General features: G+C 46.5%; 2 protein-coding genes across 2 annotated transcripts; both read left to right on the top strand.

The window, feature by feature from the left end:
* The first annotated feature begins 13,855 nt into the window (after nucleotides 1-13,855).
* LOC125343329 (small ubiquitin-related modifier 2-like) lies at nucleotides 13,856-14,362 on the top strand. The gene has a single exon (XM_048335672.1). The coding sequence runs from the start codon at nucleotides 13,856-13,858 to the stop codon at nucleotides 14,141-14,143; it is 288 nt and encodes a 95-aa protein (XP_048191629.1). The 3' UTR covers nucleotides 14,144-14,362.
* Nucleotides 14,363-16,570: 2,208 nt separating this feature from the next.
* Nucleotides 16,571-24,564, top strand: Gata1 (GATA binding protein 1). The gene is made up of 6 exons (XM_048335648.1): nucleotides 16,571-16,668; nucleotides 20,690-20,925; nucleotides 21,624-22,001; nucleotides 22,103-22,248; nucleotides 23,230-23,355; nucleotides 23,852-24,564. The coding sequence occupies exons 2-6, from the start codon at nucleotides 20,709-20,711 to the stop codon at nucleotides 24,221-24,223; spliced, it is 1,239 nt and encodes a 412-aa protein (XP_048191605.1). The 5' UTR covers nucleotides 16,571-16,668; nucleotides 20,690-20,708; the 3' UTR covers nucleotides 24,224-24,564.
* The last annotated feature ends 1,903 nt before the right edge of the window (nucleotides 24,565-26,467 follow it).

Raw genomic sequence — 26,467 nt, 5'->3', positions numbered from 1 at the left:
AGACTTACCATTAGTTGTATAGTGTTTAGTATCCAAATGTAAGCAACAAAATAATACATAAACTTCTCAGCTGTGCTCTAAGGGTCGGGTGGCTATACCCATATTCCTGAGCAAGCCGAAAACTACCTAAAATAAGGGGGTCACCTCACTTTGGAGTGAGCTGCCAAAATAACATCAACACTAGCCAGGGTAGTAAGGAAAGAAGGCAAAAAGAAAATTATAACAATATTCAGTCTAACTTTCTTTTCTTGAGGCGAAGGCGAAGCGGCTGAGTTGGGTGCTTGGAGACCTCCCATGTTCCACCACGGTAGTTGTCATCCAGGGCAAAGGGGTCAGCTGGCCTGGCGTGGAAGCAATGAACCCAAGTGGCAATGCCGTCTAGGGTCCCTTCCACCATGGTTCTAAGGATTTCAGTCCCCTGGTCTGAATAAATGGGGGTAGGGACAGAAGCAGAATCATATAATGCCTTAAGTTGGGGTCACATTCTTGTGCACGAGCTGCAAATAATCGAGTTTACACAAAAATTCAGCATCATCCAAATCAGCCAGCAATTCAGTCTGAAGGCTAGGGATAATGGGCGGGGGGTACCCGTACATTATTTCAAAACGAGTAAAGCCAAGCTGATAGGGAGAATTTCTTACTCTAAGCAGAGCAAAAGGAAGGAGTGACACCCAGTCTGCGCCAGTCTCTAAGGCCAGTTTAGTTAAGGTCTCTTTTAGAGTCCGATTCATTTTCTCTACCTGTCCTGAACTCTGGGATCTATAAGCACAATGCAATTTCCAATCTGTCCCCAGTGCTGCGGCTATTCCCTGACTTACTTTTGAGACGAAAGCCTGTCCATTGTCTGACCCAATGGTGGATGGGAAGCCATACCAGGGTAGGATTTCTTCCAGGATCTTCTTAGCCACTACATTCGCAGTCTCACGCTTTGTTGGATAGGCTTCAACCCATCCTGAAAAGGTATCTACAAAAACTAGCAAATATTTGTAATTTCTGTGAAATCTACTTCCCAATACACACCTGGCCTATTCCCACAGAGGCGAGCTCCTTTAGTAAACTGTTGATTGGGGGCATTGGCAAGCTGACAGGCCTTGCAATTTTTAACAATATCTTCAATAAGTTGATCTCCTTGTCTAATTTTCACTTTGGTTTGTCGGAGCAAGTCCTGCATTTTTCGGGTTCCCATGTGAGAAGCTCAGTGGATTCTCTTAAGGATCCCCTTACCCAGCCCTTGTGGCAGGATAAGTTTCCCTTCACAAGTTTTCCACCAGTCATTGTTTCCTTCTCTGTCCAGGGGTTTTGTGGGTCATGGGAATTTTATTTATCCACTCCAAGCCTTCTTGGAAATACTGGGGTACAGGAGGCAAAGCTCGTGGCCCTGGGTCTACTAAAGTCTGTTCCCAGGAACTCTGACTTGTCTGGATGATTTAGGCACAGGGATTTTCAGCGCAGTCTGCGTGCATCTGACAGCCAATGCTTTCTCTCTTTTAATATGAAGCCCAGATGGGTGACTTCAGGTTTAAAATTTGTGCCTTTTAACATTCTAGTTTGTAAAAGCTTTTTCCTGACTGGCTGGGGAACTGATCTCTGATGACCTAAAAAGTTACCTTTGCAGGCCTTTAACAGATCTCAATAAGGACACAATCTCAGGTCTACAAGCTTTCTTTCCTGAACAGATGTATCAGCTTAAAATTCTCACTGCCAGTCAGAGCTTTGAGTAAATGCGGGGGGTTGAGATTTTAATCTATCCTCTCATTTGACAAACTTACCCTTACTAACCACTATCACAGATGACTGGCAAGTTCCTGCCCAGTAGACAGACATGGGCATTGGAAAGGCATGCTTATGAACTATTCTTCTAGGACTTCCCGGCTTTGATTAACTTTTGAAAGGCCAAACAGGAGTGACTCTAGGATCTGACACCATCTCTGCCATCCAAGCAGTGGCTTACTGCCTCTGGATGCTCCATCACTTTTGTCCCAGGAGGAGTGACTTTCCACTGGACTTGGACTCAGGGCCTGAGCGCTGTCCCCCAGCTCTCCAGCTAAAGACTAGCACCCTACCACTTTGAGCTCCACACAACTCCATTCCCAGCACTCTGCTGGCTGATTAGAGACAAGTCTCTCACAGGGACCTTTCTCTGCCCCGGCTGGCTTCGAACCGCAGATTTCAGATCAGTGAGTCTTACAAGAGGCCACTTTACTCCAATTAGAAGCAACAAGGTGGTCCACACAGAAGTAGTTTTTAAGCATGCTCCCTTACGTGGAACTTATTAAGGGCCAGTATTAGATCCTGACAAACTTGTAGGAATCACCTGTGCTTCTCTGTGGGCCTGCTGGAAACTTAGAAAAAACCTACAAAGAAGCTGGAATGGCAATTAAACATTTTGGTAGCCATAATTCTCCTTTTCTCACTTTGCAATAATTATTTAGGACAATTTTACTTCCAAATTTCTTATCTAGAAATGTATTCTTGATTTCCAAAGCCTTTTTAACACTAACACAACACTTTAGTTTTTATCTGCATCGGAAAAACTGAAGCTCACAGGCATTCTGAAACCAGGTGCCGCCCTTTGCCTATGGGCTGCTTGTTTCAAAAGAGCCTCTTTTTTCTTTTCTTCAGTCCCAGTTACTGCATGGCATGAAGACCTTTGAATTTTTCCTTAATGCAAGAATTACAATTAGAAATACTTATCCATTCAGCTTTCCATTATATTAGTGAGAAACACTGGCCCATTTTGCCATTTCTTCCTACATACATAGAGTTAATGAGAGTTTACTTCTATCCCCATTAGTTTAGTATATATATATATGTCCTTTTAAATCCAAATTTCTGACACTTAGCTCTGATTTTTTTTTTAAATTTTAATTAAAGAACCCTGAGAAATCCTTTAAAGCATTTGGTAATGCCCAAACTTGATGACCATTTGAATTTAAACTTAAACTTAGTTTTGCATCAGACTGCAGTCTTGAACATGTTCACACTCACACATGCACACACACATACATACATACATTTTCAAAAGATCTTAAAGCGCGCTGAATACGCATCGGCCGTACATTTTAAGACAAAAACCTTTAACAAATGATTTTAGCATTCTCCAGCCTCATTTTCCAGGGCTTGATAGTTTTAGTAAAACATTTTTAGTCTTAGTAAAACATTTTAGCACACCAAACAATTTTCTGCTTAAGAAGGCTGGGTGGGGGTCCCCCTAGAGTTCTTTTTTGCGGACACTCTCACTGATTGACTGATTGTGGGCTGTCACCTGTACATCTTTCCAGTGAGCTAAAGTCAAGTCCAGGGGAGTGGAAGGAACGTTCCCCATCATCCGTTTGTCAGTCAGGCACAGCACAAGAAAGAAACACACAAAAATAATCAAAAGCATAAAGACCAGACAACACTTACAGACAGACTTAGGGAGCCGCGGCTTACAGGTTCGACTGTGTCTCTCCTGCCCCTGTGAGGGGGCAGACCACACAGTCTCACTGTGTCTCTCCTGCCCCTGTGAGGGGGCAGACCACACAGTCTCACTGTGTCTCTCCTGCCCCTGTGAGGGGGCAGACCACACAGTCTCACTGGGTCTCTCCTGCTCCTGTGAGGGGGCAGACCACACAGTCTTGAGGCTCTCTCTCTCCTGTTCCTGTGTAGGAGCGGAACAGACAACCCCAAAAATAGAGTGGAGTGGATGGGCGCCCATTAGAAGGGCCTCCTGGTCCAGTCCTTCAGGTTCAGGGTGGTAGTGGGAAGCCTGAGCCCCCTGTGGAGGGCTTGAGTCCTCCAGGACTGCCCATACGAGCGTGTCCACTCTGGCTGGTCCTTCACTACCTACAGGTTCAGATTCAGGCGGCTGGTCAAAACAGAAAACAAAACTACAAATCACACAGACACAGACACACAGAATGAACAGTGCTGTTTTCTTACCTTTGGAGTCTGGGGTCTCGGGGGTCTCTGAGGCCACCCCGGAGGAAACCCCAAATGTTGTGCCAAGTCGCGAAACCACCACCAAGAAGACCACCGAGACTTAGACATTCCGAAATGCAAAAGCAAGGCAAGGCTTTATTCAAGCGAGCTGCAACTCGGGCCTCATCCTACCCACCGACATGGCGGAGGTTAGGAGGCAGCCTCGAGCTGTGATTACACAGGGCTTATAAAGGCAAAGAACAAGGTTACAACAATCAGCTGTTCAAGCAAGCAAGATTAGGACACAGGTACAAATCTGATTGGCTCAGGGTTCAATTCTAAAATGGGGTTCACGTGGTAAAATGGGGTTCACGTGGTAAAATGGGGCCTGACTTCAAAGTCTGGCACTTCAGCAAGCACTCTTGCCAGCCCCTCAGGAGACTAATTTCTGAGGACTGCAGTTTGAAGCCAACCAGGGCAGGAAAGTCTGTGAAACTCTTATTTCCAATTAACCACCAGAAAAGCCAGAAGTGAATCTGTAGCTCAAGTGGTAGAGTGTTAGCTTTGAGCAGAAAAGCTCAGGGACAGTGAGTGCCCAGGCCCTGAGTTCAAGCCCCAGGACTGGCACACCATACACATACATAAAAAGAGGTCAAAGCCAAGAAAGATAATAGTGCTAAAAATATTTGGGTGCCAGTGGCTCATACCTGTAATCCTTGCTACTCAGGAAGCTGAGATCTGAGGGTCACAGTTTGAAGCCAGCCTGGGCAGGAAAGTCTGTGAGACTCTTACCTCTAATTAAGCACCAAAAAAGACCAGAAGTGGAACTGTGGCTCAAGTGGTAGAGCACTAGCCTTGAGCACAAAAGCTAAAAGGGCTAAAAAGATAGCCAGTATTTTTGCTCTTGTTCACCATGGTCATCCAGGATGCAGGGGATCTCTAAAAGGACCCTGAAACTCTGATACCTTAACTGTCTTTCAAAAAAAAATTGTTACTGTAATGTGCAGAAGGGTTACAGTTACATATGAGTACATTTCTTTTTTTCCCTTTTGACCAGTCCTGTGGCTTGAACTCAGGGCCTGAGCATTGTCCCTTTTTTTTTTTTTTTGCCAATCCTGGGGCTTGGACTCAGGGTCTGAGCACTGTCCCTGACTTCTTTTTGCTCAAGGCTAGTACTCTACCACTTGAGCCACAGCACCACTTCCGGATTTTTCTATATATATGGTGCTGAGGAATCGAACCCAGGGTTTCATGCATGCTAGGGAAGCACTCTATCACTAAGCCACATTCCCAGCTACATTTCTTTTTGAACAGTGTCATCTCTTCTTCTCTGTCCTCCTGACCAATAAGGTAGAAGAACCTGCAGAAGTTGGGCTTTTCCAGTGCATATCTGCAAAGAAAGAGAGTCACCAGAGGGAAAATGTCCACAGCATCTCAATGGAAGCCACGTGATCAGCTAGACCCTGATATATCCTGGTACATGGTACAAGTGGTAGTGTGAAAAGACTAAAGCTACACACACACACACACACACGCGCACGCGCGCGCGTGACACACACGGATATTGAACCTTCAAAGTCCCTTAACGGCCGGGTACTGATGGCTCATGTCTGTAATCCTAGCTACACAGGAGACTTAGATCAAAGCCATTCCAGGCAGGAAAATCTGTGAGACTCTTATCTCAAAAAACAAAACAAAACAAAACAAAACTACTCAGCAAAAGCTCAAAGTGGCACTGTGGCTCAAGTGGTAGAGTGCTAGCCTTGAGCAAAAAGAAGCTCAGGGACAGAGTCCAGGCCCTGAGTTCCAGCCCCAGGACTGGCAAAAAAAAAAAGTTCCTTAACATTAAAGGAATAGAGTTAAATGAATTAAGGGACATAAAGGAATAGAAAACTGAGGGGAAATGGAACAAACAGGGTTAGAGGTCCAAAATTATCACCTCAAAACTTCTCATATGTTGGATGCTGGTGACACATGCCTGTAATCCTAGCTACTCCAGAGGCTGAGATCTGAGGATAGTGGTTTGAAACTAGCCAAGGCAGGAAAGTCTGTGATACACTTATCTCCAACAAACTACTCAGAAAAAGCTGGAAGTGGTGCTATGGCTCAAGTGTTAGAGTGCTAGCTTTGAGCAAGAAGCTCAGGGACAGGGCCTGGGCCTTGAGTTCAAACCCCAGGACTGGTACCAAAAAAAAAGGAAAAATCTAGCCAGGTTCTAGTGGCTCATGCCTGTAATCCTAGCTAACTAAGGAGGCTGAGATCTGAGGATCACGGTTTGAAGTCAGCTAGGGCAAAAAAGTCCCCAAGATACTCTTATCTCCATTTAACCACTCAGAAACCAGTGGTGTCACTGTGGCTCAAGTGATAGAGCACTTGAGCACAAAGAAGCTCAGGGACAATGCCCATGCCCTGAGTTCAAGCACCACAACAGATTTTTTAATGGGAAATGTAGGTGCTGGGAATATGGCCTAGTGGTAGAGTGAAGCCCTGGGTTTGATTCCTCAGTACCACATATATAGAAAAGGCCAGAAGTGGTGCTGTGGCTCAAGTGGTAGAACACTAGCCTTGGGCAAAAAGCTCAGAGACAGTGCCCAGGCCCTGAATTCAAGCCCCAGAACTGGCACAAAAAAAGGGTAAAATCCCTGTTCTTTCTGGGGAACCAGCCTGATGCGTCCTCAGTGCTACTCCCCATTCCAATCTCCCCATCTAACCTTCATCCACTCAACTTAGCATACTGTTCCTCTGTCCCAATTTCTTCTCCCTTGTTAATAAGTGAAGAACCCTGTTCTTCAATAACCATTATTTTATTGTTGTAAGGTGAGAAATAATAGAAGCCACATTTTGAGAGGTTGAATCTTGGGAGTCTTTACTGGAGCATTAGCTTGCAGTCTAAAGGAAGCCAATTGTTAAAAAGGCCTGCAGCCCACAAATACACTTAACACGGTTAGGAAACAGGCCAGAGAGGAAAGATAGAACAAAAACAATACCAACAAACCAATTCCGCTCCAATAGAGAGCTGAAGTGGGATGTTATAGTGAATGGAGAACAGCCAGGAGACAGGACAGTAACACTGAGACACGTGGCATGGCATGATGGCGCCTGAACTGGTCCAGGCCTAAATGGGGTCAGCTCAGGGGACAGGGTCAAAGGAAAACTCCCAGTTCCAGGCACTGGACTGACAGGTTTTGTAACCTATCAGCCAAATGCTCACCCTGGTCTCCAGGGATTCAGGTATCCCCATCACCTGGAGGGGTGGGGCTTCACCTTTCCCCACCATAAAGACAAGATGCCAGACCATAAATGGACATGCTCAAGTACCAGCAGAACTTCTCCATCTAGGGAAGACAGGCCTCAACCTTCCATATAAGGAATACTTAGAGGCTACTCAGAGGCTGGTGATTGGAGCCATTTAGCGAGTTAATTAAGGCAGAATCAGAGCATTCTCTATATGCAAATCTTTCCTAAGGCTATGACATCTGCATTTCTCTGGAGCAGAGCCCTCTTAGCTCACCTTGAGCTAAGCATCTGCATTCAATGAATGGCCTCTCTCACTTCTAGGCTTTTCAGCACAGAGGCATCAGGATGGCTGCAAGAAGTTATTCACACTCAGCCTCCCTACTTCATTATTATAATTCTTCTTTGTACCTCTGCTGGTGTAGTAATATTGCTGTGACATGGGTCTTGTGACATGCTATAGTAACTTGCTATGTGCATGACCTACACTAGTAAGTCATCATAATCCAGAAAAGCTCAGTTTACTGGGGAGATTAGTTTCTTAGACCTTAAGAATACTTTGAAACTCCCACTAAAAATGCCCTAGGTGTTTTTTTTTGTTTGAGTTTGTTCCAGTCATGGGGCTAGAATTCAGGGTCTGGATGCTATCGCTGAGCTTTGTTGCTCAAGGCTGATGTTTTAACACTTGAGTTCCATGTCTGGCTTTTTGGCCAGTTAATTAGACTAAGAGTCTTACAGACTTTCCTGCTCAGGCTGGCTTTGAAATGCAATTTTCAGATCTCAGCCTCTTTAGCTCGGATTACAAGTATGACTGCCTGGCTAAAAATGTCACAGTTTTAAAGGGAAAAAAGCTTTGCTTGGGCTCGGAATATGGCCTAGTGGCAAGAGTGCTTGCCTCGTATACATGAGGCCCTGGGTTGGATTCCTCAGCACCACATATACAGAAAATGGCCAGAAGTGGCGCTGTGGCTCAAGTGGCAGAGTGCTAGCCTTGAGCAAAAAAGAAGCCAGGGACAGTGCTCAGGCCCTGAGTTCACGGCCTAGGACTGGCCAAAAACAAACAAACAAACAAACAAAAAAGCTTTGCTTTTCCATAGTTAATGCTACCTAAGAAGAACCTTAAGGTAAAGGGATCAATTTTACAAATTCTTGATTCTAAAACAATGAGTCTAGGAAGTGGAATGAAAAAGCTAAGGGGGCTGGGAATGTGGCTTAGTGGGAGAGTGCTTGCCTAGCATGCATGAAGCCCTGGATTTGATTCCTCAGCACCACATACACAGAAAAAGCCAGAAGTGGTGCTGTGGCTCAAGTGGTAGAGTGCTAGCCTTGAGCAAAAAGAAGCCCAAGGACAGTGTCCAGGCCCTGAGTTCAAGACCTAGGACTGGCCAAAAAAGAATAAGGTTGGGACACATTGCTCAGCCATAGAGCACCTAATAGGTATAAAACCATGAGTTCAAAACTCATTGACACTTTAAAAAAAAATTGAATAGAGGGGCTGGGAATGTGGCCTAATGGTAGAGTGTTTGCCTAGCATGCATGAAGCCCTGGGTTTGATTCCTCAGCACCACGTAAACATAAAAAGCTGGAAGTGGTGCTGTGGCTCAAGTGGTAGAGTGCTAGCCTTGAGCAAAAAGAAGCCAGGGACAGTGCCCAGGCCCTGAGTTCAAGCCCCAGGACTGGCAAAAAAATTGAGCAGAGCTAGGTGCCAGTGGAGCACACCTATAATCTTAGCTACTCAGGAGTTGAGATCTAAGGATCGAGGTCCAAAGCCAGCCCAGGCAGAAAAGTCCAAGACTCGTATCTCCAATAGCTACTAAAATAATTTGGAAATGGAGCTGTGGCTCAAGTAGCTGGAGCACTAGCTTTAAGCAAAAACAAAAACAAAAACAAAACCTCAAGGACAAAGCACAGGCCCTGAGTTCAGCCTCAGCACCAGCACCAAAATTAATTAATTGATTGATTAAAATTTTTTAAATGAATAGAGATTGGCACAGTGGTTGAGGCAGAAGGATTACTTGAGCCCAAGAGTTAGAGGCCAGTCTGTTCAACATAGTGAGATTTCAGATATTTTTCTCAAAACAAATAAACAAAAAAAAAAGCCAACACTAGTGGCTCACTCCTGTAATCCAAGCTATTCAGAAGGCTGGGATATGAGGATCATGGTCTGAAGCCAGACTGGGCAGAAAAGACTGAGACTCTTATCTCCAATTAACAAGCATAGAGCTGGAAGTGGAGCTATGGTTCAAGTGTTAGAGCACCATCTTGAGTGAAAGCAGGAGAGTATGACGCCCTAAATTCAGGACCTATTACAGACACACACACACACACACACATACACACACTCACGCACACACGCACACAGGCACACACAAACACACAAAAGCAACATAAAGACAATTTAACTGTTAAGCAGAAGTACTGTTGATAATTTACGCTTAATTTTTTTTCATTGCTGAGGATGGAACCCAAGGCCTCTAGAATGAATACTAAGCACAGGCTACACCACTGAGCTACACCCACAGCCCTTTCAGTTTTGTGTGCACAATATTTTTTATTTTTGCCAGTCCTAGGGCTTGCAAGGGCTGGGCACTGTCTTTGAGCTTTTTTGGCTCAAGGTTAGCACTCTACTATTTGAGAGACAGTGCCACTTGTGGCTTTTTCTGTTTATGTGGTACTGAGGAATTGAACCCAAGGCTCCATGCATGCTAGGCAAGCACTCTACCACTAAGCCACATTTCCAGCCCTTGTGTGTACAAATTTATTGTTTTTGGTGTCTCGAGGCAGAATTTTGCTATGTAGCCTAAGTTGGCTTTGAACTCATGATCCTCCTGCCTCTGGAGTGCTGGGATCACAGGTGTGTATCCTACCTATATAATTTATTTTTTTTGCCAGTCCTGGGGCTTGGACTCAGGGCCTGAGCACTGTCTTTGGCTTCTTTTTTCTCAAGGCTAGCACTCTACCACTTGACTCACAGTGCTACTTCTGGCTTTTTCTGTTTATGTGGTGCTGAGGGAATTGAACCCAGGGCTTCGAGCATGCTAGGCAAGCATGCTACCACTAAGCCACATTCCCAGCATAACTTAATTTTTCACTCTTACTTTTATTTATTTATTTATTTATTTATTTACTTGCTTGCTTACTTACTTATTTATCCAGTACTACAGTTGGAATTCAGGGTTTCATGCTAACTTGGCTTTGCTTACTCAGCTGGCACTCAACCACTTGAACCACTTGCTGTTCTAGCCCGTTTTATTTCCCCTTTGGAGATGGAATCTTGTGAACTTTTCTGCCCCAGCTATTTTTGACCCATAATCCTCCAGCTCACAGCTTTCCTAAGTAGCTAGGATTACGAGCATCAGCCACCAAGGTCTAGCAACTTAAAAGTTGTCTTTAATCAAAAGTTTGACCAAAACTACTTTTAACCAGCTTGTTTAATATGTTATTTTCCTGTATCATTAAATAAGGACACCGTGTGTGTGTGTGTGTGTGTGTGTGTGTGTGTGTGTGTACGTTATAATACACAAGCGGTTGTAAACTAGTTATCCTACTATACTGAAAAATGCTAAAATGTATTCCTCCTCTCTAATTGTATTAGGTACTGGCTACTTGGCCCTTCTACTACTCCCCCGTCCCAGCCTCTAATGACTGCTATTCTACTTTCCTTCTATGAGGTCCTTTTGTAGATAACCAAGAAATGAACATTTTCAAGAAGCCAGATGTGCTAATTATCCTGACTTGACTGTTACACATTAGCATACGTGTCAAGCAATCATGCTGTACCCCCTGAAGTATTTACAATTATTACCTCCCAAGTAAAAATAATCCTTTTTTTTTAAAAACCAACCACATGTGGTTCTGAGGTCAAACGTATGACTTCTGAGCAGGCTTTGGTTGCTGCTTCTCCTGGTGGTATGGACATGAAGGTGAGTTAGGCTCCCGAAGGTGTCCGAATGCCCAAAAGACAATGGGCTTGGATCAAGCAGGGGCTTCAGAGCCCTGGAGGATGCCAAGATGGAGGGACCAGTCAGGGAAGGCTTCCAGGAAGAGAAGACATTGGAGTGGGTCTCAAATGGCAGTCTGACAGAGAGGACTTTGTGTCCGGACACCCCACCCCTGCCCCCGCCCTTGGCTCCCCAAAGCCTGGCCTGGCCCCCGCTGATTCCCTTATCTACGCGTTTCCAGCTGCCTCCCTGATGGCTGAACTGTCGCCACAGACTTCTGGGCCTATGCCCCCTCCACAGGGATGGGGGAGGGAATAGGGTAAGGCTTGGCCTCAGAGACACCCCACTCCCCACTCTTTACTTCCTTTACTGAGCCCTTTGTCTTCTGTAGGAATGAAAAAACGGGGTATGAGTCCAGGACCAAAACCTAGACTTAGATATGCTTCAGTTTGCCCCTCCTGATGAGGAGCCCTTACTTGCCGTCAACATTACAAGTCCAGTTGCACAACAATAATAATAATAACTGGGGGCTGGGGATATGGCCTAGTGGCTCTTGCCTGCCTCATATACATGAGGCCCTGGGTTCGATTCCCCAGCACCACATATACAGAAAATGGCCAGAAGTGGCGTGTGGCTCAAGTGGCAGAGTGCTAGCCTTGAGCAAAAAGAAGCCAGGGACAGTGCTCAGGCCCTGAGTCCAAGCCCCAGGACTCACCAAAAAAAAAATAATAATAATAATAACTGGTATGAGGAGAGAATGGCCATTTACACAGTATGCCATTTATGAAGGATCAGGCAGGCCCTAAATGGTTACAGTCTAAATGTACTAAATGGTTACAGTCTATGTGGAGGAAGGGATTATACCCATTTTCCAGGTGAAGCAACTGAGGCTCAGAGAGTAGATTGCCCAAGAATCAGGCAGTCAATTGGTATAAGACCCAAGATAAGGATGTGTACTTACTCCTGGTTTGAAAGATTGGAGTGATTGCACACATTTACACTACATGGAGCTGGGTGAGAATGGAATAAAATTATGCCTGTGCCTGTTAGTGTATTTGTGCAGAAAAATACCAGTATCAGAATTACTGTTTTATTGTTCTTCAAATTATAATAAATAGTAAATAGTTTTAGGGCTTGGGGATGCAGCTCAGTAGTAGAGTCTTTGATAAACAAGAAGCGCTAGGCTCCATCCCTATCATTGTCCTAATCAAATATTATTAGTTTTAGAATTAGCAGTAATTACAGTATTTTAAAAAATTATTTGTATTGTTATTATCAAGGTGATGTACAGGGGCTGGGAATATGGCCTAGTGGTAAAGTGCTTGCCTCGCCTACATGAAGCCCTGGGTTTGATTCCTCTGCGCCACATATAGAGAGAAAGCCAAAAGTGGTGTTGTGGCTCAAGTGGTGGAGTGCTAGCCTTGAGCAAAAAGAAGCCAGGGACAGTGCTCAGGCTCTGAGTTCAAGCCCCAGGACTGGCCAAAAAAAAAAAAGTCTCATGAACTTTCCTGCTTGGGTTGGCTTCGAACTGCTATTCTCAGATCTCAGCCTCCTGAGTAGCTAGGATTACAGGCATGAGCCGCAGGTGTCCAATATGAGTACATTTCTTTTTGGACAATGTCAGACCTTCCCTTGCCATGACAGTATTAATGTTATATTAGAATTAGTATTAGATTAATATAACTATTAAAATGTAGATTTGTGCTAGTATGGATTAAGCATTTAGTATCAACTTGGTATTACTAGTAGTATCAACCCAAAACATCAGAATTAGAAGCAGTACTAAACCAGGGAATAGTGGTTTACACCTGCAATCTTAGCTATTCAGGAGGCTGAGATCTGAGAATTGAAGTTCAAAACCAGCTATGGCAGAAAAGTCCATGAAACACTTATCTCTTCAATTAACCAGTAAAAAACAGAAATGGAGCTGTGGCCCAAATGGTAAAGCACCAGCCTTGAGTAAAAAAGTTAGAGAGAGCATAGGCCCTGAGTTTAAGCCCCAGTAATAGCACACAAAAAAAGCAGTGCTAAGTGGTGCTGTGGCTCTAGTGGTAGAGTGCTAGCCTTTAGCTCAAAGAGGTTCAGGGATAGCCTCCAGGCCCTGAGTTTTAGCCCCACAACTGACAAAAACAAACAGAAAAAGCAGTGTTAGTTAGAAAGGGCCAGGACCCTCCCTTGTATACAATAGGCACTCAGCAAATAAATTAGAATATCAAGCACTGAAATTTTAGACTCAAATGAAAATACTCAACAAAATTAGAATAGTCGAAGGTTTTTTGGTGCCAGTCCTGGGGTTTGAAGTCAGGGTCTAGGCTCAAGGATAATGCCCTACCACTTTTTGGTAGTTTTTAATCGGAGCTAAGAGTCTCACAGACTTTCCTGCCTGGGCTGGCTTTGAAGCAGGATCCTTTTATCTCAACCTCTTAAACTGCTAGGATTACAGGCATGAGCCACTTGTGCCCAGCTAGAAGAGTTGAATTGGGGCTTTTTGTTGTTGTTTTGGTTTGGATTTTTGAGGTCTCAGATTCAAGGCAACTAAAACCACTTCGCAGTGATTAAAACTCATTCAGTCTCCCAGTCGGCCTGGAGAGAGAGTAGGTGCTGTTGTTACCTCCATTTTTACAAATGGGGAAAGAGGCCTGGAGGAATGTTGGTGAAGATCTATGAGGTTCACCGCTGCCACCTCCTCCAGCCGCTGTGGTGCTGCCTGTGTGCTCATTCGGTGCGGACCGGGGGGCCTCTTTTGTGAGGCAGCATCTGAGGAGACTTGGGGCTCGCCGATGACCGACGAAAAGCCCAAGGAAGGAGTCAAGACTGAGAACAACGATCATATTAATTTGAAGGTGGCGGGGCAGGATGGTTCTGTGGTGCAGTTTAAGATTAAGAGGCATACACCACTTAGTAAACTAATGAAAGCCTATTGTGAACGACAGGGTTTATCGATGAGGCAGATCAGATTCCGATTTGATGGGCAGCCAATCAATGAAACAGACACACCTTCACAGTTGGAAATGGAGGATGAAGATACAATTGATGTGTTCCAGCAACAGACAGGAGGTGTCTACTAAGAAAGGGGACCTGCTACTTTGCTCCAGAACTTTGTTCTTATAGACCAAGAATACATTCTTAATTAGAAAACTGCAATTTGGTTCCACCACATCCTGACTACTACAGTATAGTTTTCTCTATTCTTTCATTTTCCCCTTCCCCATTCCTTTATTGTACATAAAGTAACTGGTGTATGTGCACAAGCATATTACTTTTCTTTTTTCTTTTTCTTTTCCTTTTAAAAAAAAAAAAACAACAAAATGGCCAATGGTATATTTTGATGGACACCAAATGAAGATGGGATGGTGAAAAATACTGGTTCTGTGAAAATATCCCCCTTCTCCATTAGTGGCATGCTCATTCAGCTTTTATCTTTATATTTCAGTAAGTTATTTTGCTCTCACTGTTTTAACAAAAAAAGAAAAAAATCCTTGCATACCTTGTTTGCTTGGAGAATTTTAATGTTTTCATATATCATTGTAAAACCAAGGACAATTTTATAACATTTTTTATGTAGCTGTTACACATTGGGCAATCTGTCTTTAAGTAGGGGTAAATTACTCTTAAAAAAAAGAATCCTAGATAGTTTTCCCTTCAAGTCAAGCATCTTGTTGTTTAAATAAACTTCTTGTTTAAAAAAAAAAAAGATCTATGAGGTTTATGAAGAAGGGTGGGCTGACTGGCAAGCATGTGGCAGTACCCTGCCTTCTTATTGAAGAAGGTTCAACACCCAGAGGAACACATAGCAGGTGGTGGACAAATAGGAAGCTAACCTCAGCTTAGCTTTTTCCTCAACTCTCCTATTTTGCCTACTAGTACAAGGAAATGCAGACAGGTAGAATGAGAATTGTCTTCTCCCTCTAGGATGGACTGGAAAGCAAGCTGACCCCACTGACTTGGGGCTCCATGCTTGCCCTCTGCAGATCTCCAGTCTCCCTAACTGTAGAATGGATGAGGAGAGTTCCTGGTCCCATAGAATTCCAGGACCATGACAAGGGAGTCTTATGCCCTTGCCCTATGGAGACTGCAGTTCGACACCTACTGTGTGCATAGGTCAGATGCTTTTATACAGTGAAAGGCTCAGTGTGAGGCACTATGATAGTGCGAGGCACTGTGGTAATATTCAGGGGAAGTCCGGCAATGCAAAAGGGTTGGGACTGGATTTAGGGCTCAGTGACCCTCTGAAGGAGGAGGGTGAATCCCTCAGAGCAGGCTCAGGGCAGAGCCAAATAAACCACATCAGTCCATATCTCCAGCTCCCCTACACAAGGACCACCTGCCACTAGTACAGGACTTTCCCTGGACTGCCAACTAGGCTCTCAGACTGAGACTGGTCTATGAATATCTGTTTCAGAGCCCTTCTACAACATCCTCTGTCTGATTTCTTGGTTCTGGTTTCTTCACTTGTGTACTCAGCCTCTGTCATTTTCTGGTTCTCTTTTACCTATGGTCCATCTGTATCACATTCTGTCTTGGGCTCTCTCCAGGCCTCTCTTCTTTCAGTACCATCTTGCAGCCTTCATCCACCTCTCTTTTTGTTCTATGTATCATGTGCACTCTGTCTCATTTTCATGTCTGCCTCTGTCTTCATCCTTTCCACACCCTATCTCCTGCCTCAAAGATTTACAGGACAACTTGCCCTGGGTAGCACCTCAGTTTCCCGCCTCCAGTGCAGTATGGCGGGCAAGTACAGGCCAATGTCCCCGAGTGCCCGCCCACACTGTTCCCTAACCCCAAGTCAGCCTGTTACTGCAGGCACCAACAGCCACAGTGGCCTCCATCTGATAAGGGTTATCTGCTGCCCCAGGGCAGGCTGGAGCTGGCGTAAGCTCCAGGCATGAGCCCCAGTCACTGAGGGACAGTGTCCTGGCCTCCTGCTGGCCCTGAACCTGGCCTAGCCCAGGAGCCTGACTCCTCAAAGTGGCCCACAAGCTCTGTCTCAAATTCTATGAAACCTTTCTGAACCTCATTCTTGTCACCTTGGAAATGGGTATAAGCCCCATCCATGCCCACCCTGTGGCCAGGAAGGAACATATATATATATATATATATATGTATATATGTATATATATGTGTGTGTATATATATACACATATATATACACACATATGGATCCAGCGCACACATAGCTGGGCACAGAGTGGGAGCTTTTCTCACTGAAAAGCTCTGAGGAGTCAAGAACCTCTATCTGCTGTCTGCATTTATCTTGATTGCAGCCCATGTCACTTAGCTAGACCCTGAACTCCATGGAAGTCCAAAGCAAGCTGGGTCCAACAATCCACAAGGTGGACAGGTAGGGTGGAGGGCCCCCAAGTGTCCAAAGAGGCCCCCCCATAAGCAGGGGCACGCCCCCTCCCCTACACCGCCCCACCCACTGGGGCACCAGCCACTCCCTGGGGAGGAGGGAGGAGGGAGAAGAGAGAGAGGGAGGGTGGGAGGGAGGAAGGGAGCCTCAAAGGCCAAGGCCAGCCAGGACACCCCTTGGGATCACACTGAGCTCACTACATCCCCAAGGTGGCTGAACCCTCTGCACCAACCAGCCCAGGTCAGTCTCAATCCCCCTGAAAAGCCCCAGCAAGGAAACCCTAGCTTGCTGTCCCTAGACTTTTGGCTAGTTCTCCACACTGTCCAGGCTGCCCTACGCACTGCTCCCCCTAAAGTACTGGCCACCCCTGAATCCTTCCACAGTTTCTCACATCCACTGCTGTCTTTGCAACCTCATTTTTACCTCTCACCCCATCCTTCTCCGCCTTCTACCTACTCCTCCCTAGAGAGCTACGTGACCCTAAGCCTTTAGCTTCTTATGCCTCAAGCTCTGCATTCCCTCGAGATCAAGTCTACCCACCCCCATATGCCTTTACCCCAGAACTGCTACCTTTACCTCAAATTTCATGTCCAGTTACTCAAACTTGTCTCCCTGAGTTCTCCAGAAAACCCTTACTTTTGCTCCTCCAAAGCAATTTCTGTTCTCAAATGCCTTATACACTACACAATCCCCTTATCTCTGTTTCGAATTCTTTCTAGCCCCCCAAAACTGTCTCAGACCTGCCTAACCTAGCTTCATTCTCTTACCCCATTCTGCCTCACCAACCCAATATCTGCTCCCTGTCCTCCTTGCTTTCATCTCCCCAAACCACTTCTTTCTCCAGCTTCTGACTGTTGGCCAGAATGTTGATTACTCTGGACACTAACTCTATTCTCCCAAATGAACCTTCATGTCTGCCTTTCCTAAACCCTACCCTAGATCTAAAACCTGTTTGCCCCCTAAGTCCCGCTGACTCTGCCTTTTTTCTGCTCTAATTGTATTTTGACTTTTCCATCTCCTTCTGTGCACCTATCATTTCTAACCATTAGCTACATTATTGCCTTCTCAAGGTGATCTCTGCTTCCTAAACTTTACCTCTTTATATTTTTTCTTTTTTTGCCAGTTCTGGGACTTGAACTCAGGGCCTGAGCACTGACCCTGGCTTCTTTTTGCTCAAGGCTAGCACTCTACCACTTGAGACACAGCACCACTTCTGGCCTTTTCTGTGTATGTAGTGCTGAGGAATCAAACCCAGGGCTTCCTGCATGCTAGACAAGCACTCTACCACTAGGCCACATTCCCAATACCCCTTATATTTTTTCTATGACCCTTGTCCCCACAAAATCCATCTCTGACCCTAATCTACATTTCTACCTTTCCAGCTTTATATCTGACTCTCACACTTCATCAGATTCCCCAGTCTCATCTGTCTTCTCAACCTATCTCTGAACCCAACATGGGTCTCCAATTCCCAAATTGGGTTCTGCTTCTTAAATCCCATATTTGCTTCCCCCAAACTCCACAGCTATAACCCACATCTTTCTCTGACTCAATGACACATCTCACCTTCAGACTCTACTTCTAACCACCCCAAGCCTCATATCTGCCCCTTCCGGTCCCATGAGACCCTCAGCAGAGGGTTGGGACATGAGTTACCTGGGGCGAGGGGCTGGGCCGAGGGAGAGTAGAAGAGAGACTGGAGGGTGCTGCTGCCGCCTGTGCCTCTGGTTGGGGCAGTTGCTTTTTCTAGTGGGGTAGCTGATAAGGAGCTTTCATATCCCCCAAACTTGAGATAAACTTATCTCTGTCCAGAGAGTGATAACTGAAGTGGGGGTGGGAGCTGCCACAGGAGGGGTGGGCATCCCTGGACTCATCAAAGTGTGAGGGTCTAGAGGGAAAATATTGGGGGGGGGTGAGGATGAAGGATGAGGAAATACATGGTAACAAGAGATGCAGAGTGCAGAGGAGCGAGAAGGGAAGGAGAAACAAAACATGGGAAGACACCTAAAAAGAATGAGACAAAAGATATGAACAAACATAAAGGAGAAACAGAGATAGAAGCTCTAAGGGAGACAAAGTAACAGTAGGAGAGAGGAAGAAGCAGGAGCAGAAAATGAGAGAGAGGTGGGGGAGACACACCGACAGACAGACAGACAGATAGACAAAAAGAATAGGGAAGACAGAGACAGAATCAGAGACAGAGATGGTGCAGGGTCAGACAAGGAAGCAGGGAGAGACAGGAGAAGTATGGAGCCAGGAAGAAGGTGGTGACAGTGGTGATGGGCACATCCATGGATTGTCTCTTTCTCCCAGCATGGACTCCAACTCTGGATGCAGCCCTTGGCCTAGCTACACAATAGGATAAGGGGCTTGTCTGAAGGTTGCCTTCTATTCCATCTGTCACCCCACTACACAGAGAGGGCACAGAGCAGACAAATCCACAGATAGGTCCCTTGACTCCTTCTTGGGGGTTTTGTGTGACAACATGTATTGCAGGATATGGAAGAGTAACAGAGATCCAACAGCTCAAAGAGAGGTAAAAGAGGTAGAGGGAGATAGAGTGACAATGTTGAAGAGATACAGAGACATGCAGAAGGAGATGAGGGAGAAAGCAAGAATAATAACAGGAGTGCTGAGAGAGACCCATACAGAAAGAGACAGAAATAAAGGTGGATAGAAATAAACGTGAAAGGACAAATGAGGGAGGGGAAATATGTATTCACAGAGCAGGGGGGAGGGGCGGTTGTGCAAGTCTATCACAAAAACATAGGAAGATGGGGGAGAAACACTTAAGGAAGATTTGAAGGGAAACAAAGGAAATGAGACCCAGGGATACAAACTGGCCAGACAGAGACAACAAGCCATTTCCGGAGATCTTAGTTAAGCCTGTTACCACCTCGAATAGAGCAGGTAGGGAAACTGATGCCTGGGGATGGTGGTGGGACCTGAAGATACCTGGAAGCATAACTGAGGCACCTTTCCCAGGGGGGCAGGGTATGGGAGGAGTACCCCCAACCTGTCACCCTCCTTAGAGGAAGCCAGTAGCCGTGGGGTGATTTCAAAAGTTGGGCGGGGATGGCAGAGATAAGCAGTGGGGGTTACTGACCCCCCCCCATGGGACAGGGAGGAACTAAGGGGGCCCTCAACAGAGATGGGGGTGGGGGAGTGAAGCCGGAAACCATGGGGTTTCTGAGAAAGTCTGAAGGCAAGATGCAATAGATAGGGATGGATTTGGGGAACACAGGAGGGTGACCCCAAGGTCCTGGGGGGATTGCCCAAGGGTCTATAGGGATGGTTATACTCCCAATCCCACCCCACTTAGACTCTTACAAAGGAGTAGGGGAGGAAGGATAGATAACAGAGAGAGAATAAGAGGAAATGGAGGAAGAGGGGAGGAACAGGAAAAAAGAGGGAGAAAAAGGTAAAGGAGGATAGAAAAAAAGGAAAAGGAAAGGATGAAAGAAACAGAAGAGGCAGGAGGTGAGGGTAAAAGGAGAAAAGGAGTGGAGAGGAGATCAACAAGGGGAAGAGAGATAAGGTACATGAACAAGGGAGGCAGAAATGGACAAAGTAGAAAAGGAGGGAAAGGAAGATAGAATAGAGAAAGGAAGAGGGAGGGGAGAATGAGGATGGAATGGAAAGAAAAAAGAAAGAGAGGGAAATGAAAGGAGTTCAGGGAGAGAGAGGAGGAAAGATAGGAGAAAGGGAAGTAAGAGAAATGGGGAGGAAGGAAAGAGGAGAAAAAAAGTGAAATGATGGATGGTAAGTGGATGACAGGGAAAAAAGGAAATACTAGTGAGGCAAGAAAAGAAGAGGAGGATGACAGGAGGAGAGATAGGAAGTGAGAGGAAAAGGAAATGTAAGAAGGAAGGAGAGAGCTGGGCACCAGTCTGTAATCCTAGCTACTCAGGAGGCTAAGATCTGAGGATCGTGGTTTGAAGCCAGCCTAGGCAAGAAAGTTCATGAGATTCTTATTTCCATTCAACTACTAGAAAACCAGAAGTGTTGCTGTGGGTCAAAGTGGTAGAACTCTAGCCTTGAGTGAAAAAGAGCTCTGGGACATCGCCCAGGCCCTGGGGTCAAACCCCATGACCGACCGAAAAAAAAAAAAAAAGGGAGGATAGGAAGAGGAGGGCACTTGGGCATTTGGCAAATGGGAATGAGGAATATGGAGACAAGGAGATAGGCTGGGAGGAGGAGTATTTAGAAGGAAGAGGAGCAGTCAGAGCTCTGCATCTCAGAGCTCTTCCTGCCTTCACAGGTTAAACATCACCATCCCCATGGATTTCCCTGGCCTAGGGGCCCTGGGGACCTCGGAACCCCTGCCCCAGTTTGTGGATCCTGCTCTGGTATCCTCAACACCAGAGTCAGGAGGCTTTTTCCCCTCTGGGCCTGAGAGCTTGGATTCAGCAACTTCTTCAGCTCCAAGCACCGCTACGGCTGCAGCCACTGCACTGGCCTACTACCGGGACACTGAGGCCTACAGACACTCTCCAGGTAACTGTTGGGTTGCTGCCTTGGCATGGTCTGGGTGTGGTGGGATTGCCACGGAGATCTTTAGCTGGGTTAGAATCCCACTAAGAGGTCATCTTGGGGATGCCGGGACTAGGAAGATGAATGTGCTGACCCCTCTCCTACTTAAGTCTAGACTGAAAGGCCAATACTCCTCCGTCCGCCATGCTGCGGCAAGCGTGTCAAAAAGCATGGTCGGAAGTGTGTGCTAGCTGGCCTCATTGCCAATTATCTGTGGGCTACAAATCCCAATCATTCTCAAAGCCCATTGGAAATGATTAGCAGAAGGGTTGGGGCTATGACTCAAGCATAGAGCCCTTGCCTAGAAAGCACAGAGCCCTGGGGCTGGGAATGTGGCTTAGTGGGAAAGTGCTTGTCTAGCATGCATGAAGCCCTGGGTTCGATTCCTCAGCACCACATACACAGGAAAAAAAAAAGCATAGGGCCCTGAGTTCAAATCCCATTATTGCGAAAAACAAACAGGAAACGGTGAGAGGGTATTGTGGTTACTACCATGACAAGTAGGGCTCAGGATCTAAGGCTCAGTGTCAGCAGCTGTTCTGGTAACTTGCGGAAAGTTTAGAAACCTAACCACGATGTAGGGCTAGTGCACACCCTTGGGCCTTAAAGGTAGGATGGCATTAGATTGATCTCCCCACCTCTTTCCTCCCTATCCCCAACAGTTTTTCAGGTGTACCCATTGCTCAACTGTATGGAAGGGATCCCCGGGGGCTCACCCTATGCTGGCTGGGCCTATGGCAAGACAGGGCTCTACCCTGCCTCAACTGTGTGCCCCAGCCGCGAGGACGTCCCTCCTCAGGCCTTGGATGATCCAGATGGGAAGAGCAGCACCACCTTCCTGGAGACCTTGAAGACAGAGAGGCTGAGTCCCGACCTTTTGACCCTGGGGACTGCACTACCTTCATCGATCCCTGTCTCCAGCAGTGCTTACGGGAGTCCTGAATTTTCCAGTCCCTTCTTTTCTCCCACTGGAAGCCCTCTGAATTCAGTGGCCTATTCCTCCCCCAAGTTTCATGGAAGCCTGCCACTGGCTTCCTGTGGTAAGGGTCTGAAGAAAGGACTGGGAGGTTGAGTTGGGGTGGGTGGCACAAAGCAAAGTGAAACTGAACTTGGTTCTCTCTTCTCTGTTTACCCCCACCAGAGGCCAGGGAATGTGTCAACTGTGGAGCAACAGCCACTCCACTGTGGCGAAGGGACAGGACAGGCCACTACCTGTGCAATGCCTGCGGCCTCTATCACAAGATGAATGGGCAGAACAGGCCCCTCATCCGGCCCAAGAAACGTCTGGTAAGGCTGTAGGTCTGCCTCAACTCCATAGGAGCCCTGATCCTGTAGAGGCCAGACCCCACCTTCTCCCATCACACAGGAACCCCTATCTAGCTATTGCCTGCCCCTCTGCATGGGATGGTAGCCCCCTACTGCAGGGAAATCCTTGTCGTCCTCCTCCTCCCACATGGGTCCTCATCTTCTCCACTATATCCCTGTGTAAGAACGTGGTTCTGATGTGGAACTCACATCCTTTACCTACCCCCTCAGAGGTTTGAAAAATAAATCCAGTGCACACACTACAGAAGCTGACCCTTGCCCTGAATAGTGGGATTTTCATCCCTGACTTCCCGCTGCAATCACTCTAGGCCCCTTCCTCCAAGGTGCTGATTTAACTGGGTGCTGATGACTCATGCCTGGAATCCTATCTACTCAGGAGGCTGAGATCTGAGGAGCATAGCTTCAAGCCAGCCCTGGGCAGAGACTCTTTATCTCGATTTAACCACAAAAAGGCCAGAAGTAGAGCTGCGGCTCAACCTTGAACAAAAGAATTCAGGGACAGTGCCCAAGCCTAGAGTTCAAGCACCAGTATCAGCATACACAAAAGCACGCGTGCACACGCGCGCACACACACACACACACACACAGTACTAATTTAACTGAGCTGTAATGCTAAGCATTGCAATCCTAGACATCGGGATTTTTGTTTTATGGCACTGGGGATGGAGCTCAGGTCTCCATGCATGCTTATGGATGCTAGACAAGAGCCACGTACCAGACTTAGGATGTTCTTTACTGCTAATAATTCTGGTATGTGGCCAGAGTTGAGAGGTACTGGTAGAGTCTCTCATAGAATACAGAAAAAGAAAACGTCCTGAACAGGAAACCTTGCCTTTACCTGACCCTTACCCCTTTGCCTTGAGTCCTTCTGACAGGCCTTGCAAGCCCTGTTCTCTACGCTCACCTCCACTGAACACTGTACTCACATCTTTTGTCCCTCAGATTGTTAGCAAACGGGCAGGTACTCAGTGCACCAACTGCCAGACAACCACAACAACACTGTGGCGGAGAAATGCCAGTGGAGACCCTGTGTGCAATGCCTGTGGCCTCTACTATAAACTACACCAGGTAAATGCCCTGGCTCTTGGAGCCTCTCCTCCATTTGCTTTCCTCTCCTCACACTATGGTGTCCTTGCACCAGGCTTTCTTTCCTCATCCAACCTATTGGAATCATCTCTTCTCTTTTCTTCTATCTTCCTCTCACCTTTCCTTCCTAGCCCTTTCCTTCTCTTTCTCCTTCCTCCTCCTTCTTCTCTTTTCTCTCTTCAGTTAACTTCCTCCTTCCTTCTCCATTCTTTCCTCCTTCACTCTTCTTCCCTCTCTCTATCCCTTCCACTCCCCATGCCTTTGGTCTCGGGTAACTCCTGTCAATCCAGGACCCTAATCTCAGTGTTTTACAATCCTAGATTGCTTAAGACAGGATCTGTGTCAGCCCTGGGCTGTGCTCTCCTCATCCTTGAGTCAATTCCCTATTCCAAAAGAAGGGAGGTGGAGATGGTGTACTTGGCCAGACATACAGACACAGAGTTGGAATTGGGCACCCCTATTGCTTCCCTTTCTGTAGGTGAATCGGCCACTGACCATGCGGAAGGATGGTATCCAGACTCGCAACCGCAAGGCATCTGGAAAAGGGAAAAAGAAGCGGGGATCCAGTCTGGGAGGAGCAGGAGCAGCTGAAGGACCAGCTGGTGGCTTCATGGTGGTTGCTGGCAGTAGCAACAGTGGAAATTGTGGGGAGGTAGCCTCAGGCTTGGCACTGGGTACCCCAGGTACTCCTCACCTGTACCAAGGTCTAGCCCCTGTGGTGCTGTCTGGGCCTGTTAGCCATCTTATGCCTTTCCCTGGACCCCTGCTGGGCTCACCAGCAGGCTCCTTTGCCACAGGCCCTGTGCCTCCCACCACCAGCACCACGGTGGTGGCTCCACTCACTTCTTGAGAGCATGTGGCATGGTGTTTGGGCAGGGTGGTACCTCCTCTGTATTTTCTTGATACAAGGTCTTGCTGTATAATCAAACTGACCTTGAACCCAGATCCCTGCCTCCTCTTACTGAGTGCTGGGATTATAGGAGTGCTCCACCATGCTTGCCTGAGTCTTTTCTTTTCTTTCTTTCTTTCTTTCTTCCTTCCTTCTTTCCTTCCTTTTTTTGTGAGCAGGGCGGTTTAAATCAGGCTTTTACCATGTAGCCCAGGCCGGTCTAGAACTCTAGATCCCCTTCCCTCAATTCCCAAGGGCTGGAATTGTAGACTTGGATAACAGGCATGTACAACTACACCTGGCTTCCCCTCTTCTAGCCAGCAAATAAATGTCTTTACAGCCCAATCCCTAGATCCCAGACCCCCCTTGTCTGTACATTCAAAGCTTTTATAAAATAAAAACATAAAAATCTGAAGTTGGAGGTGTGAGTCTATGTTTGGCTGTATAAATGGCAGTATTGAGTGGGAGATGTAGCAGTGTCTGTAGCTCTGTGAGGATAGTATCCAGCTGCAACATTATAACTGAGTTAGGCTGCGTGAGGTGACCCATGTGATCATCATGACTTAAAGTTATGATGCACAAAGGTAACACTACATGTGAGGCTCTGTGGAGACCCTTCAAGAGGTTCTGGATATTCTGAGATGGCATATGACTGTCAGCTTACTGGGGGTGAGGCACTGTGTGATGCCATGTGTGAAGGGATGACAGTAGGTACACAGTCGTGAGTGATAAGGAAGTGTGTGGGATTGTAGTCATGAGGTTGTGCATGACTCAGGGTGATCTTTGAGGCAGGGTGACTACACATGCGCTGAGCACAGAATCTGACAGATAAATATCTGTGGAACATTGAGCAAGAACTGCGTAGGCCACTGTGTGGAAGCAGAACAGGGTAACCATGACAGTGTGTACCAGAATATCTTTGTGGGTCTAGAAGTGGCAATATCTCTGCCAGTCTGTGTGTGTGTGTGTGTGTGTGTGTGCATGTGCATGTGTGTTTCCCATGTGGCATGTGCCATGACACATTGTCTCTGAGTGGTTGATAAGATGAGCTGCTCTGTGTACATGAGTACTTTATTCTAACCACATAAGTTTAAGGAGGGTGCCCCTCAAGTAAATACAATGTACACTGGATGGCGCTCCAACAGCTAGTTGCCACACCAGTGCCACTAAGTAGCCCATTGCACAATCACAACAGCTTACACTCCTTGCAAGGACTGGCCAGAATAGCCTTGATCCTAGGAAAGCTGCCTGCCTGGCTCCTGCAGAAGCTCAGCTCTCATGCCTGGCATTAGGCCTTCCTCATATGAACAGCCACTCCATCCAGACCAGTGTTGTACTGGCACATGACCCTGACTTGCTCAGATACCCAGCCCAAGCTCTATAGCAGGGGCGGGGAACATCTAGCCCATGAAATCATTTGGTACATGATGGGACAAATGTATATGCTTCTTGTATTCTCATATGTTTCTCCTTGGCTGCCTATGGTCATCTGCCTGTATTGATCATTTTGTATAGCCCTCGAATGATGTTATAAATTTCCAAGTGGCCTTTAGCAGAGAAAAGGTTCCCTACCTTTTCCCTATAGCGCATCTGCCCTGTGACCTGGTATCAGAGGCTAGTTCTGAGCTCTTAAGCTTAAGAATCCTTTCTCTAATTATCAGCAGGAACCATGCTGATCCTGGGCAGAAACACAGGCCCCAAGTCCTTCCTCAGCACAGAACCTCTACTGCAGTTTAGTTAGGAATCTCTGATAGCACACTATAAGGAAAACCCTGTAGCACCCAACAGGGATGCTCATCGTGACCACCGACATGAGCCTTTATCTCTCTCAGAGTCCTACCTGGATTTCACGCAGTAACATCTCTGTTCCTGTGCTGGGCTGAAGCCTTGCTCTCCGGGAAGCATTTTAGATACACCTCACTCACAATAGACTAACTTCTGAGCAACAGACCTAGGGCTCTCTCTACAGGAAAAAAAATCCTTATCCCCCAAATCCTTCAGGAACACTGATGTATGTGAAAGCCCTTACTTTCATTGGTGACAATGATCCCTGACATTGCCTGGCACAACAGACCTGTATCTCACATCCTACCCTGTAGCATCTGCAAGAACCCAATATTCGACTTACAACATAAACCTCAGTCTGGAAGTTGTATAAAATAATTCTTGCTGGGCACTGGTGGCTCAGGCCTGTAATCAGGAGGC

The sequence above is a fragment of the Perognathus longimembris genome, chromosome 28 (assembly GCF_023159225.1).
Source record: "Perognathus longimembris pacificus isolate PPM17 chromosome 28, ASM2315922v1, whole genome shotgun sequence".
NCBI classification, from domain to species: Eukaryota; Metazoa; Chordata; class Mammalia; order Rodentia; family Heteromyidae; genus Perognathus; species Perognathus longimembris.
The sequence above is the reverse complement of the archived record's forward strand: the minus strand, read 5'-3'. Positions and strand labels throughout refer to the sequence as shown.